Source organism: Solanum stenotomum, chromosome 8 (assembly GCF_019186545.1).
Source record: "Solanum stenotomum isolate F172 chromosome 8, ASM1918654v1, whole genome shotgun sequence".
Classification (NCBI taxonomy): Eukaryota; Viridiplantae; Streptophyta; class Magnoliopsida; order Solanales; family Solanaceae; genus Solanum; species Solanum stenotomum.
The window spans coordinates 26,892,131-26,908,712 of NC_064289.1; the positions used below are offsets into that span (position 1 = coordinate 26,892,131).

Consider the following 16,582-nt stretch of genomic DNA (forward strand, 5'->3'; position numbering starts at 1 on the left):
ATCTTAAAGCAACAATTCCTAGGGTGAGTGGTGAAACACCATAATTTGGGGATCTTGTACTTCTATTGCAGTTTATTCCAATTCATAAATGTATTAGAGGAAAGTTCCTTGACATGTATATGCACACACACACACATAGTGAGAGAGACACACACATAGGAAGAGAGAGAGAGAGAAAGAGAGAAGTTCTTTAATCTGTCTTTCACACTTAATTTTTTTAAAAAGGTCTCCCATATAAGAACCAAATTGGAGAGCAGGAAAAAAGATGCACAAACAAAGACTTTGAGTTTGTAAGGCAAGGTCATCAAAGATTCAGACATTGGGCCTGAATGTAAAAAAACCAGCACCCTGCAAGAATTCCTTATAAGCATGCAATTTTAGACACGAATAAGAAGCACAAACATAGGGCAAACCAACAATAGAAGATCACTTCCTTTTATATGGACATAATCAATTGCCAGCCAGGCATCAGAGACCACGTCACTTATACAGTTGATCACAAATAAAGTAACAGTTCACGAATCAGGCAACCTCTCCTAAATTAGACCAGATGGTCAAAGATTCAGGTCTTACCACCACATTATCCCAGGAGAAAATGAGGCCATAAGCTTCATCAGGCTTCATTGCATAACGGATTCTTCGCAGGAAACCCTCTTGCAGTCTATCATTTAAAAAATCCTAAATGCAAAAAAAGGAACTCCTTGAGTACAGATATGTTGCCTTGTAGCACCAAAAGGCACAAAGATTCAAAAACCCTGTTACAAAATTTGAACTTCTGGTTTTACCACATCAACTTTGAGCAGTCCATTGGGTCTAAATGTCTCGAAACCTTCTCCGTATTCAGCACCAATTGCCTACAAAACCCAATAAACACAAACAAACACCCTATCAGAATTAGAAATGCGTGTAAAGCAGTGTGATGTCTTCACGTATGACATATTTAAAACACACACTTTGCATATCTTTCTCATGCAATTGGCCTATACATACAATTTGAAAACATATATATCAGTTCAGTTGGCCACATATACAATTGATGTCTTCACATACATGCACAAACATCCAACATCTGCGCTTTGAAAACATATATACATATACATACAATTAAGATTTCAGATATTATATTCACGCTATTTCAATTATGATTAGTTATTTCATGCATGCAGATGCAATACATTTTCCTATGTTTTAAAAAGGAAAATGTTGTCATGTTTTGAAATAACAAAATCTCGCTATATATTGCAGAAACGGACATTAAAATCCATCATAATTAGGCTTCAAATTATTGGAGACTAGAAACATCAAATAATTAGACCTAGACTATCGCTATTTCTGAAATTTTCTCTATTTAAATAGTCATGGCAACCTCAAAAAGAAAATGAAAATGGATTGTTCACTTGGTTTCTTAGGGTGCTTGTTAATAATTTCGTCGTATGCTTTAAGAGAACCCATAAATGATTTTGTTCCCTATTCTTCAACTCTAGTGCCATACAGCAGGCTTATTTTCTACCTATACAATATGATCATCACAAGTTTATATGATAAAACAAACACACTGTATTGAATTTGAAATAAGTGTAATATCCCAACATACACTTCCATTTAAAATCTGTCTTTATTTGATTGAAGAAATACAGAAATATCATTTATGAACTTCGCACTTGTATATATGTAGAGTAAAAACTCCAACAGTTAAAGCGGGCACACTTGTTTTATTGAATTTTTCACCTAAATAGTCAGGTCCAAAACAAGGTGGATTGAGATTGACAACTTATTCAAGAGAGGTAAGCAAATTGAATGCACAGTAAAAACGGATTCACACACAAACATACAACATCATTTAGGTTTTCTCTATTTTCCTCAAACAACATAACCAACAAGTCGAGGTCATTTCTATGAGAATTCAAAGAGCTCCCACCACAAAATCATAAACTACACTATGATAGTAGAATCGGCATACCCTGTTGCTGTTCCACTGATTCTGTCTGTTCTTGAGAACAAATTTCCAAATAGAAATACAAGACAACTTCCGCCATTTAACTCATGCAAGCATGAAAACTAGTACTATTGCAGCATTTCTCGCATAAGGCAGTAATTATAACTGAAGCAATAAAATAAGAGAAGGGAAACAACTCTGGGAAAATAATCCAAGTTTGCAGTAATATGCTTTCATAGATAGGTGCAGTAAATAGTACTAGCACACCAAACAAACAGAATTAGTTTAAATACTAATACAAAGTATGATCAGCCGAGCATCTGGATATCAGAAGCTTCATTTTAGTGATTCTATAATTACTATTGATGAGATTGCACACCTTGCCAAGCCAGAACAATTTCCTCAAGAGCTGGTCTGATAGTTTGCGTCAACATGTTTTGGTAATCAATCGCATCACCACTTGACCTACTCAGCTCAATGAAGTAATAATGGGATTCAGAAATTTCAAATATTTGCACGTCAATGCACAGAGTTTCATATCTGCTCTCATTTAATCCCTCTAATCTAAGAAATCCACCCTCTTTCTTCTTTATTTCAAGGTTTAGACTCCTGCCAACTTCCACAAGCTTGGATATGATGACTGGGGCAGGCTTCACTGATGTGAATCGCAGCTCCTCCTTTTGATCATTGTTTATGAATAAACCAGACAAATTAAACCAGCAGAGGATATGAAATGCACTAAAGATTGCAGGTTTCATCAACTCTAACTTAGTGTCGGAGGAAGAGGTACTACTCTCCAAATTTGAACTGGAAACAGCATCACCATCTGCAATAACATTTTGGTTCACTACTTGTTTAGTTCCCACATGTGTAGATCCCAATCCTTTCTTAAACCAGGAGCTTTCCTTGATTTTGGCTATTGAAATCCTTTTATGAGGGTTTGGGTCAAGGATCCTAGAGAGAAGTTTACGTACTTCTAGAGGGAACCAATGAGGGCATTTGTACTCTGCCCTGCATATCTTCCTATACAGATTCATAAGATTTGAGTCATAAAATGGAAGATAACCAGCCAACAAGACGAATAAAATCACCCCACAAGACCAGATGTCAGCTTTGACACCTTTATATCCTTTTCTACTAATCACCTCAGGAGCAACATATGCTGGTGTACCACAGGTTGTGTGGAGTAACCCATCTTGCCGCTTAGACTCAGCTAATGCACTCAAACCAAAGTCTGAGACCTTTAGGTTTCCATTCTCATCCAGTAGGAGATTTTCCGGTTTGAGATCACGGTGATAAACATCTCGGCTGTGGCAAAATTCAACTGCGTTGATCAGTTGCTGAAACAACTTTCTAGCAACATCTTCCTTGAGCCTCCCCTTTGTCAGTGTGTTGAAAAGCTCGCCACCTTTGGCATGTTCGATCACAAAGTAAATCTTACTCTTAGTTGCCATGACCTCGTATAGCTGCACAACATGTGGATGTTTGACCAATGCCATAACAGATATCTCTCGTTTCGTCTGTTCAGTCAGTCCAGCTTTCTGAACCTTCTCTTTATCAATTACTTTAATGGCTACAGTCTGTCCGCTTTCCAGATTCTTTCCATAATAAACCTTACCAAAGTTGCCTTGACCTAATAATCTCCCCAATTCATATTTTTGCATCAATGCATTTCCATTTTTCACCATTTTCAACAAACAATCCTACTTTATACTATAATTCTATAAATAACACTCCTGCTGATATGATAATTCTCTATTTACAGGCACGAAACCTTGTTTCAGTGTTCAACCGTCTGCAACAAGGCCGTGCTTCAGCACAACAACATTCTTAATCACTGTTACTTCATTGTGCATCTGGTACGAGAACTTAAATGCTCTATGAGCTGCAAATTTGAAATCATCATGTAGAGAACAGAATAATCCCAATGCAGATGGAAACTCAGAGGCTTCTAAGAGCCAAGAGCTGTTGTTTAACCCCATCTTTCTGCATCCTAAAAATCACAAGATAAGAAAAAGAGACTCAAAACTACAGCTTATTATTAATTAACTTAAACGCAAAAGCAAAACTAGAGATAGTCAACAAAAACAATATATCCAACGTCATCACACAAGTCTAGGGAGGGTAGAGTGTACACACCTTACCCCTACCTTGGGAGGCGGACAAGAAAACGATGCCCAAATAAAAAGTAATAGTAGTACAATAGAAAATGAAAAGATTTCGTTGAAATTGTTCATTTGGAAATGTTCAAAAAAGCTATACCACCAATGCAGGTTAAGCAGTCATTATAGATAAACTTTACTTCCATTTAAATAACTACAAAATTCAAACAGAAGACATATCATGTTCTATTACAAGGCTAAAATACCCTGGCAAGATCTGTTTCTGAATCTAAAATTAGATTCTTTATATCTTGATTCTGGACCACCATTCCATCATCAAATCGGGCCAAAAAAAGCAAAACCAATTCAATCCCCCCCTTCTTTACCAATCTAAAAATAGCTATAACTAAAGCATCTCCGATCAAATCGATAATTAGCATTTAAACAAAAATGAAAAAGGCAAACATGAACAAGTGTAAATTCCACATTCACACAACATTTACTAAAAAAATCATCGAATTCTCTACCATGAATAATCAAAATTCACAAACAAATCGAAATTAAACTTAAAATGGGTATAAGAACGAACCTGAATACAAGTAGAGACGATCCAAGGAGAAAAATACGAGGTGTGTTGGTAATTTGGTGAAGTTCCCCTTTATATATACATGAAAGCATTAAAGTTGTGACTAAATAATTTGTAATGTTCAGATTTTGTTGCCTTGATACAAAATAATTGTCTGTAAGTGAAAAGTTGGTAAGCTCCTGCGATCGTATCTAGACACGTATTGGACATCTGTACAAAATAGGCAGAATTTTCGTGAATTGTTTAAAAAGAATATTGAAAACGCTCCTAAACTATGTATGAATTATTAGTTTCATCCTTAATTATTGACAAACTTAAAAACACTCTTTTACTTGGCTAACAGAACTTACATAGACCCACGATCTTCAACATGAATGAAATACATCCTTAATTTAGCGTCACTTTTAAGATATTTTCTACACTTCTCTTGACTTTTCTTTTCATTAAGAGTTTTATGTTATTACAAGAATTTGAAATCACTTGTTAGGTCATGTGATCGATCCGGAATTGTATCTAAGTTTAATTAGTCAAGTATAAAGAAGTGTTTTTATGACTGTTAATAGTTCGGAGACAAAACTAATAATTTGCATCAAGTTTAGGGGTTTATATAATAACAATAAATTATGGATTATTATGTAGAAATTACTTAATATAAGGACTTTAGAGTCTTTAATTACTCTTAATCTCAGTGTGAAAATGCTCATTACATATTATATTTCCAATAAAATAATTAATCACAAATTTTCTTATAATTTGTATTAGGTCCCAAGCATCTATGTAAGTTTATTCCTTAGATGGCTAGGAGGGAAAAGAATATTATAAACAAATCCTCTTTTTCAAATATTTTTGTGCAAAAGTATTTAACAGTTTATTTTGAAAGATGAGAGAGCTTTAATATGAATTATTTTTAGTCATGCTTTTCTTTTTATTAAAAAGAAAGCTTTAAAAACCATTAGTCAAGTTTTTTGAATGTTAAAAATGCTTATTTTTAAGAATGTGATGTTTTCTAGTTAATTTTTTTTTTAAAAAAAAATAAGTATTTCTGAAGAGTAATATAAACTATTTTTTCAGAAGTTAAATTTTTTTTAAAAGCACTTTTGAAAAAAATCCTAGTAAAACTTAGAAACTAGTCAATTTTAAACTAAATATATTGGTTACATGCTCTATTTAAATATGACTCATTAAGACTCACGTATGTACAACTATATTTTCTAGTGACAGTTAAATAAGAATAAAAAATGTGAGATGCCAGCGGAATGATCGATTGGATAGAATCTAGGATTGCTTTCTTTCCACCACATACTTATTTGTGTGTCGAAAATATAAAATTGTGTTAGATTCTTGAAATAGAACAAAATAAAATTGGGTCGACTGAATAAATGGATATAATTGCTTGTTCAATTAATTTACAGGGAAAGAAAAAACAACGAGCTTTGTTCTTAATTTGAATAATTCTCAATCTAATTAGACGTTAAAAATTTATTAACTTCTAATGCGGGAAGGGTTTCTTTTTTCATGAGTGAATTTTCAAATTTTTTAGTGAACCTTAACTATTATCATTTTCTTATTATGAAGATGTGTGTAGAAGAAACAATATATTGATAAAGAAAGTCTTTTGGAAGTCGAAAGAGCGATTAGGTCACAAAATAAATGAACTTTACCATTTTATTATCTTATGACACTATAACATAGATCAATTAAATGAAATGAAAAGAAAAAAATATGATAGAGAATCTATTGAAAGATTACATTTATTAAAGGTATCTATTCTTACTATAATACTTTGCTTTAACTATATCATTATAAGTATCGCCCTCAAAATCTTTCATCTTGAGTTCAAATCGAATTTTAAATGGAAGAAATTTAAAGATATTTACATCCACAGCTCGCAACAACACATCTTTCTATATTCACTTATTTTTCAAGAGTATATTTATGAACTTGCTTATGATCGTTTAAATATAAATAGGTTGATCATGTTGAATAATTCAGGTTATAACAATATATTTAGTTTTGCATTTGTGAATCATTTTCTTATTTCTACTAATGTACCTAACAAAAATAATTTTTTGAGTGCAACAAGAGTTTATATTCTCAAATACTATTTGAGGGATTCACATTTATTATGAAAAAAATAATTCTCGTTGATTAATATCTTCTTTCGAAGACAAAAATAATTTTAAATCTCATAATTTAAAATCACTTAATCAAACATTCCCTTCTTAGAGGACAATATTTTACATCTAAATTGTATTAGATATATTAATACTCTTCCCATCTTTGGAAATTTTGTTTCAGACTTTCGTTATTGGATTAAATATATCGCTTTTGTACATTTATTACGATTCTTTCTCCCTGAATATTGTAATTTGAATAGCCGTATTACTTCAAAGAAGTGTGGTTATTATTTTTCAAAAAGAAAATTTTCTTTTTTCATATAATTCTTATGTATATAAGTGTGAATACATTTTCATTTTTTCTACAGAACAAATCTTCTTAATTTAGTCAACATCTTTTGAAGCCCTTTTTGAACGAATATAATTTTATGAAAAAATATAACGTTTTGTAGAAGTTTTTACTAAGAATTTTCATGTTACCTTATAACTATCAAGGATCATTTCATGCATTATGTCAGGTATGAAGAAAAATCAATTTTGTTTCAAAAAGGACGTTTCTTTAGATTAACAAATGAATAGTTTACTTATTAATTTTTAGCAACATCACTTTCTATGTGCTTACTGTTGGGTTATTGCTCGTGTTCCAGCCAAAGGCCCATGGCCTAATCCTACTTGAAAAAGGATTGAAATTATTCTCTTTATTTGGTTTCCAATTCTATTAGGAAAAGGATTGGAATAGTAATCCTATTTGGAGTTGGTTTTGGCTTTGTAAGGAAAAGCACAACTCAATAAATAGAGGATGGTCTTGAGAGAATAATTGAGATTGCTCATTAATATTGTCTTTGAAAGACATTAGGACATAAGAGTAGTTTTTGAGAGAGCTTTCAACAAGATATAAGAGAGAAGAAAAAAAGGGTTCTTTTGCTGCAGTCTTTTATTCCGTCCAGCAACCTTCAGATCGTTTTTCCGATTAACTAACCGTTGGATCGGGCTGAAATTTTTACTGAGTGTTCCTGACATCTTGGTGGTTGATTTGAACGGTGGAGATCGGATTCGAAAGTCAGCAAAATCCTGCTTTAGGCCCAAAACAGCAGCTGGGTTTGGATGGTGTTTCTTTCTATTTATCGTTTGTTGGTGTAGCTATTGTTTGTTCTATTTTGGCACTTGTTGTGTAGCCATTAGAAGAATAACTGTAACTCTCTTATTGTTATAGTGAAGCAATTCGGATCTTGTCGATCCCGTGGTGGTTACCTTCGTTTTGAAGGATTTTTCCACGTTAAACTTGGTGTTCTTTATTTTAGTTTTTCGTTTTCATCTTTTCGTCACAACAAGTGGTATCAAAGCGAGGTTCTCTATATGGAGGGGAATATGAGAAAGATGGTATGTCTAAACGGAAGAAACTACAACATATGGAAAAGCAAGATAAAAGATCTATTGTTCGTGAAGAAGATGCATCTTCCCGTTTTTGCTGCTCATAAACCTGAGACTATGACCGATGAAAATTGGGATTTCGAGCACCAATAGGTATGTGGATATATAAGACAATGGGTTGAAGATAATGTTCGCAACCATATTGTGAATGAGACACATGCTAGAACATTGTGGGAAAAGTTGGAGACGCTTTACGCTTTAAAAACTGGCAATAACAAGTTGTTATTGCTAAAGCAATTGATGACCTTTAAATAAAAGGAGGGCAGTCCTATTCTTGATCACATAAATGATTTTCAAGGTGTTCTTGATCAGCTATCAGGAATGGGTGTTAATTTTGATGATGAAATACAAGGACTTTGGCTTCTTAATACTCTACCAGATTCTTGGGAAACTCTTCGTGTCTCTTTAACAAATTCTGCTCCTGGTGGTAAGGTGACTATGGAATATGCAAAAAGTGGTGTGTTGAATGAAGAAGTTAGAAGAAAATCTCAAGGCACATCCTCACATTCAGATGTTTTGTACACAGAAGATCGAGGGAGAGATAAGACAAGAGATTCGAAGAGTAGAGGTAAAAGTAGAAGCAAGTCAAGATTCAGGAATCCAAATATTATATGCCATCATTGTGGAAAGAAAGGACATATTAGAAGATTTTGCAAACAATTGAAGCAAGATCTTAAAGAAGGGAAGAAGGAAGAAAATAATGGAAACAATGTTGTTGCTGTTGTTCAAGATGACCTTCTTTTTGCTTGTGATAAAGACGTCATCAATTTTGTATCTCAAGATACAAGTTGGATAGTAGATTCTGGAGCTACATCACATGTCACACCGAGAAAAGACTTCTTTTCATCTTATACTTCTGTTAACTCTGAGGTGTTAAAGATGGGTAATGCTGGTGAGGTTAAGGTGTTTGGTGTTGGCACTATTTGTTTGAAAACCAATATTGGTTCAATGTTAGTCCTTCAGAATGTCAAGCATGCTCCAGACATTCCCTTGAATTTGATCTCTGTAGGACAACTAGATGATGATGGCTATCATAATGACTTGTTCAATGGCCAATAGAAGTTCACCAAATGCTCATTGATTGTAGCTCGAGGAAGAAAGCATTCAAATTTATACGTGACACAAGGATCGATTCTTGGAGACTCTATAAATTTGGTGGAAAGCGAGACTTTATCAGAATTGTGGCACAAGAGGCTTAGGCATATGAGCGAGAGGGGGATCACATGTTTGGCTAAGAAGAATTTGCTTACTGGTGTGAAACAAGCAAAGGTAAAAAGATGTGTTTATTGCTTAGCTGGGAAACAAAAAAGAGTTTCTTTTCACAGTCATCCTCCTTCAAGAAAGTCTGAGCTACTGGAGCTAGTACACTCTGATTTGTATGGTCCTTTTAAAGTGAAGTCAAAAAGTGGTGCGCTTTACTTTGCAACTTTCATTGATGATCATTCTCGCAAGATTTGGGTATATCCTTTAAAATCCAAAGATCAAGTACTTAATGTGTTTAAGGAGTTTCAAGCCTTATCTGAGAGACAAACGGGAAAGAAATTAAAATGTATTCGCACTGATAATGGTGGTGAGTATATTGGTCCCTTTGATAACTACTGCAAATCGCAAGGAATTCGTCATTAGAAAACTCCTCCAAAGACTTTTCAATTAAATGGCCTGGCAGAAAGAATGAACAAAACTTTAGGTGAGAGAGTTGGATGCGTGTTTTCAGAGGCTAAACTTCCAAATTCATTTTGGGCTGAAGCACTTAACACTGTTGCTTATGTTATCAATTTGTCTCCTGCTGTTGCTTTGGATGGTGATGTTCCAAATAGAGTTTGGTTTGGTAAGGATGTTTCTTATGATCACTTGAAAGTGTTTGGTTGTAAAGCTTGTATGCATGTTCCAAAAGATGAGAGGGCGAAATTGGATGTTAAAACTAAGCAGTGCATCTTCATTGGTTATGGTCAAGATGAGTTTGGATATCGCTTTTATGATCCAATTGATAAAAAGCTCATTAGAAGTCGTGATGCTGTGTTCTTTGAAAATCAAACCATTGAAGATATTGACAAGGTTGAGAAACCAGATTCTCAGATTGATGAGAGCTTAGTTGATGTTGATCCAATTCCTATTATTGATACATCTTTTTCACATGAAGGAGCACTAGATAATGATCAGGGTGTAGAACCTATAGTTGTTCCTATTGGTGATGTTGTGGTTGATCATCAACCAACTAATGCTGAGATGACAAATTTGGATGCTCCAGAAACCTCTTGTAGAAGATCCACTAGAGAGAAGCGAAGCTCAACACGTTATTCTCCTAATGAGTATATCCTTTTGACTGACATGGGAGAACCTGAAGGTTATGATGAAGTCATGCTAGATACTCATAGAGATAGCTAGGTAGAAGCCATGGAAGATGAGATAAAGTCACTTCACGAGAATGGCACATATGAGCTAGTGGAGTTACCGAAAGGTAAGAAAGCTTTAACAAATAAATGGATCTTCAGATTAAAGCAAGAGCAACATACATCTGCACCTAGATACAAGGCTAGGTTAGTTGTCAAAGGTTTTGGTCAAAGAAAAGGAATTGACTTTGATGAAATTTTCTCTCCTGTTGTGAAAATGTCCTCTATTCGTATGGTTCTTACCTTAGCCGCAAGTCTAGATTTAGAGGTTGAGCAGATGGATGTCAAGACTGCCTTTCTTCATGGTGATTTAGAAGAGGAGATCTACATGGAGCAACCTGAAGGCTTCATCGTTAAAGGAAAAGAAAACCATGTTTGCAAATTGAGGAAGAGCTTGTATGGCTTGAAACAAGCTCCAAGGCAGTAGTACTTGAAGTTTGAATTTGTCATTGAAAATCAGGGATACAAGAAAACTTCTTCAGATCATTGTGTATTCTTTCAGAAATTCTCTGATGATGATTTTATTATCTTACTACTTTATGTGGATGATATGTTGATTGTTGGCAAAAATAAATCTAGAATTGTAGTCCTTAAGAAAGAGTTAAGCAAATCGTTTGCGATGAAGGACTTGGGGCCAGCAAAGAAGATCTTAGGCATACAAATTCATCGAGATAGACATAAGAAGGAGTTATCACTATCCCAAAAGGAGTGTATTGAGAAAGTACTCAAGAGGTTCAACATGACAGAGGCAAAAGTGGTTAGTACACCTCTTGCTAAACACTTTAAGTTGAGTACGACCCAAAGTCCATCTACTAATGAAGAGAAAAATGAGATGTCAAGTATTCCATACTCTTCCGCGGTTGGTAGTTTGATGTATGCTATGATTTGCACTAGACCAGATATTGCACATGCTATTGGTACCGTTAGCAGATTTCTTTCCAATCCTGGAAAAAAACATTGGGCTGCAGTGAAATGGATACTAACATATTTGAAGGGCACTTCAGATATAGAGTTGTGCTTTGGTAGTGGCAAGTCTGAACTTGTATGCTACACAGACTCTGATTTGGGAGGAAATCTTGATAATTCAAAATCCACTTATGGTTATTTGAACACTTTTGGAGGAGGAGCTATTTCTTGGCAATCAAGACTTCAGAAGTGCATAGCTCTATCTACCACAGAAGCTGAATATATTGCCATCACTGAAGGTGCCAAAGAATTGCTTTGGATGAAGGAGTTTATCAAAGATCTTGATTTTGAACAATCAAGGTTTGTCTTATTTTGTGATAATCAAAGTGCTATTTATCTCACCAAGCACTCTACCGTTCATTCTAAGTCCAAGCATATTAGTAGAAAATATCATTGGATTAGAATGGCCCTAGAGGAGAAATTATTTGAGGTTGAGAAGATACACACTGATGACAATCCTTCAGATATGCTTACAAAAGTGGTGATCGTAGACAAGCATGAGTTTTGTAGAAGTGCGGTAGGCATGAAGCCTGTCAAGAGTTCCTCCACTTGAAGTCCATTTGGCCCCTTGGCTGGAGGGGGAGTTTGTTGGGCTATTGCTCGTGTTCCAACCAAAGGCCCATGGCCTAATCCTACTTAAAAAAGGATTGAAATTATTCTCTTTATTTGGTTTCCAATTCTATTAGGAAAAAGATTGGAATAGTAATCCTATTTGGAGTTGGTTTTGGCTTTGTAAGGAAAAACACAACTCTATAAATAGAGGATGGTCTTGAGAGAATAATTGAGATTGCTCATTAATATTGTTTTTGAAAGACATTAGGACATAAGAGTAGTTTTTGAGAGAGCTTTCAACAAGATATAAGAGAGAAGAAAAAAAGGGTTCTTTTGCTGCAGTCTTTTATTCCATCCAGCAACCTTCAGATCGTTCTTCCGATTAACTAACCGTTGGATCGGGCTGAAATTTTTACTGAGCGTTCCTGACATCTTGGAGGTTGATTTGAACGGTCAGATCGGATTCAGAAGTCATCAAGATCCTATTTTAGGCCCCGAACAGCAGCTGGGTTTTGGTGGTGTTTCTCTCTATTTATCTTTTGTTGGTGTAGCTATTGTTTGTTCTCTTTTGGCACTTGTTGTGTAGCCATTAGAAGAATAAGTGTAACTCTCTTATTGTTATAGTGAAGCAATTCGGATCTTGTCGATCCCGTGGTGGTTACCTTCGTTTTGAAGGATTTTTCCACGTTAAACTTGGTGCACTACTAAAAAATTGTCAAAAAACGACGGCCAAAAGCGACGGACTGTGTCACTTTTTTGGTCAAAATTGACGGAAAAGTGACGCAGTCACTTTCGTCGCTTTATAGCTCGTCGCTTTTCAAAAAGTGAAGGACTGTGTCGCTAAAAAGCGACGGACTGAGTCGCTAAAAAGCGACGGACTGAGTCGCTTTTCGATTATTTTTTTTTTGAATTTTTTTAAAAAAGCGACGGAGTCCGTCGCTTTATTTTAATTTTCATTTTTTTTAAATTTCTAAAGGGCGACGCAGTCCGTCGCTTTTCTGGAAATTTATTTTTTGAATATCCCAGAAAAGCGACGGATAAAAGGACACTGTCCGTCTCTTTTCTGGAAATTCTATTTTTAAAAACCCAAAAAAGCGATGGAAAAATCCACGTTGTCCGTCGCTTTTATGGAATATTTTTAAAAAAACCACGTAAAAAACCACGCTGTCCGTCGCTTTTCTGGGTTTTTAAAAAAATTAAAACTCAAAAAAGCGACGGACTAAACCACGCTGTCCGTCGCTTTTTCTGCAATATTTTTGACAGTAGCCGTACTCATCTTCTGCTGCCCACCTGCAAATTCAATTCAATTCAATTCTACACTATTCAGCCCAATCAAACACACACAATTATAAATAGTCTAAACAAAACATAAAACAACAAACTTAAAATAACATTCAAAAGTATTTAAATCCTAAATTAAAGACTTATAAAGTCTTTTAAAATTCATTTTAAAATTTCAAAAAGTTCATAAATGTCCAGAGATCTAAACTAGGGAGTAAGATCTACATAATCATCCTCATCACTCTCGTCGTCAGTGTCATCGGGAGCCGAAGTAGTAGGTCGACGAGCGAGGTTCATCACTTGTTCTTTGATTTGCTGAACGGTCTCACTCATGCTTTGTTGTTCAGCTACTCTTTTCCGCTCCGACTCTGCTAGTGTCGTTGTAAGTTTAGTTATTTGATCCGACATAGCAGCAATCTGAACACCGTCAAGTGCCTCAGCTTGACGTGACGATCCAATACCTTCTAAGCCTGACTGAAGGCGTCTAACATCGTTGCGAGAGCCTAGACCATAGCATCTACCCTTGTGTGTCCCCCCTACCACTTTTTGTTTCCAAATCTGAGTGGACAGTTCAGGTGTCAATTGAACCGAACTATCTAGATTCTCAGCAACATACTTATTAAAGTCATTCTGCATATTAAATATAAATATTGACATCAATATATATACATATCATAAATATATTCACTATTGATATATATTTTTCATATTAAATAACTTACAAAAGTTTGTTCGGCCCTTTCCTCCACCCACACATCCGGATCTGACTCATTTTCTTTTTTCCTGACATGAGTCTTTTTGAAGACCTCTGGTTTAATGGGAGTGCGTCCCAATTCTTTTTCCTATAAATAAAAACTGAAATTTATAACGATACATATGTATCAACTAATTATTTAATTAAAAGTTTGAATTAGAACTTACCATCTCTCGTGCAATTGTTCCAACCGTCTTTGCACCTCCGGTGTGCAACGAGCCACCTTTAAGACTGCCTCTAGCCATTTTGGCTTGATCTGATATTGCCTTAAACTTGTCTGTTTTCCAATACTGACTCAATTCAGCTAAAACATTAGGCAACATCCAACTGGGACATTCACCACTATCCCGAATGCTCTTTAGCCAGTTAGACAGTCTTGTGGATGCCTTCCTCTCAAATGTGGTCCCAATGACCAAATTGTACCTCGACTCCCAAGTACACATAGTCTGAAAAAAAATTGAATAACGTTAATTAAATCGATAGTAAAAAGAAGTAAAGTATATTAAACTTAACTAAAAAATATATACCTTAAAGTTATTAAACATCGCCTGGCGTATACTGTTTGGAATCTCGCTCCAAGAGTGATAAGCTTATGTATAGAGTTTTCTAACACACTCTTTTAAAGCCCGGGCAGCATCCTTTGCAAGATGCCACCTGCAAAACACATAATAAATATGTTAGTTCATGAATAATATATTAAAGTATAAGAAATAGATAAAATAAAGTAACAAATAGATAACAAAACAATCTTACGATGATCCATCCGGCTCAATCATGACTCTACCAAGTCTGTCCTTCTGGCTAGGAGCTAGAGCAGACATCGTATCATGTGGTGTAGCACTAGGTGCAGCTGTAAACGAGGGTGATACATCAGGATGCACAAAACGATGAGTCAATGGAGGTGTACCGGCCATAGCATCTAACTGCTCGCTACTAGAATCTCCAAGCCTCATGGCAGATAACTGAGGAGATGTACCTGTGGGAGATGGAGTACCTGCCGATAAGGGTCGTGCTCGACGAATAGCCTGTAAAGGTAGGTCCTCGTAGCGTCGTGAAGGCAATGCTTGTGAAGTAGATGAAGCACCGACTGATCGACGATAATTAGAATAATATTGCCGAGGATCCGCCGTACCAAATGGAACAGCAAATAAATGAGTATTATGGCTGATGCGCTCTGGCGCAGAAGAAATAGATCCTGCAATATCCTCAGGATCTATCGGTCTCCTAGACTTCTTCATTTTAGCCTGTTTAGTCTGGCCAACTCCAAGATGCTCGCGATATCTATCACCGTCACCGCGTGATGACATCTGTAGGCAAATATACATGTATAATATATATAAAAATCATAAATTAAATAAAATTAGTAAAATACACTTACATATATACTAGCCAGCTTTCATTCTACACTATTCCTCCTCGCTTGTTTCAATTCCATCATTCTCCCATTCTTCCTCCTCAGTTGTTTCATTTTCATTATCGTCCAATTCTTCATCATCAAATGATTCATTTTCCTCATTCTCTGATATTTCTTCCTCAACATTCAATAGCTCATCATCAGATACTTCTTCTAATATGTGTTGAGGATGTTGTAGTGTGGTTTCCAATTCAACATCAACTTGTTGTTGAACAATTGCAACATCATTTTGATACGCCACATCTAAGACATTGTCAATTTCAATTCTTCCCACACACTTACTTTTTATAACAACCCACCAATCAACTTTGTCTCTACGCAATGGATATGAAGCGTAATACACTTGTTTAGCATGTTGTGCAATAATAAAAGGATCATAACTTCTGTATTTCCTGGTGTGCTTAACTTCAATTATATTATGTTGATGATCCACCTTTGTGCCTCTATGTGATGGGTCAAACCACTCACACCGAAACAATACAATCTTCTTATTAGGCCAACTTGAATACCTCACTTCAATAATCTCTTGAATGACACCATAATATTCAATAGTTTGACCAGTACCATCAACATCACCTTGTATATAGACACCGCTATTATTTGTTTTCTTGTTCCTAGATACTTCTTCAGTTTGAAACTTAAAACCATTGACACAATACTTATTCATTGCCAGTACTTCAGATTGAGGTCCAAGGGCTACTTCTTTCACTAATTGCAAATGTTGGACACTTGAGTATTCATCATAAACCTACGCGATTGTTATTTCAAGTAATATAATTTAGTATAACATGAATATATTATTAAATACTTAGTGATTGCACACTTACATAGTTCCTCAGCCATTTGGAAAATTCTGTATAGATGGCTTCATTACCCCATGTGTTTACGAACAAGCTGATCATTTTACATTCAAGTATTTAGTTAGTTAATGATCACTTATTAGTATGTAATTTAATAACATATTTTTAACACTTACTTGACATATGATTGAATCTCTGGACAATTAAGCAAAATATGTGTCACAGCTGATTGCATTTCCATATCAGTGAAGCC

General features: G+C 35.2%; 3 protein-coding genes across 9 annotated transcripts in view; all 3 read right to left on the reverse strand.

The window, feature by feature from the left end:
* Positions 1-16,582, reverse strand: part of LOC125872569 (CBL-interacting protein kinase 18-like) — a 97,093-nt gene that overhangs the window by 44,113 nt on the left and 36,398 nt on the right. The window contains exon 1 of one of the 3 annotated variants that reach the window (XM_049553310.1): positions 4,628-4,642. The exons of the other annotated variants lie outside the window; for them this stretch is intronic. The gene's annotated coding sequence lies outside the window, so the exon portion shown is untranslated. Of the gene's footprint in view, positions 1-4,627; positions 4,643-16,582 lie in introns of those variants that run through there. 3 annotated transcript variants of the gene reach the window in all.
* Positions 1-16,582, reverse strand: part of LOC125872574 (5-amino-6-(5-phospho-D-ribitylamino)uracil phosphatase, chloroplastic) — a 102,619-nt gene that overhangs the window by 3,192 nt on the left and 82,845 nt on the right. The window lies entirely within an intron of this gene.
* Positions 578-16,582, reverse strand: part of LOC125872570 (CBL-interacting protein kinase 18-like) — a 504,282-nt gene continuing 488,277 nt past the window's right edge. Inside the window, exons 2-4 of one of the 5 annotated variants that reach the window (XM_049553317.1) lie at positions 2,316-3,710; positions 786-854; positions 578-678 (exon numbers count right to left, since the gene is read on the reverse strand). In XM_049553317.1, the coding sequence (XP_049409274.1) occupies positions 841-854; positions 2,316-3,624 (1,323 nt within the window). In that variant the 5' untranslated portion in view covers positions 3,625-3,710 and the 3' untranslated portion in view covers positions 578-678; positions 786-840. Of the gene's footprint in view, positions 679-785; positions 855-2,280; positions 3,930-4,627; positions 4,681-16,582 lie in introns of those variants that run through there. The other 4 variants (XM_049553318.1, XM_049553312.1, XM_049553313.1 and 1 more) reach the window with 4 other exon arrangements.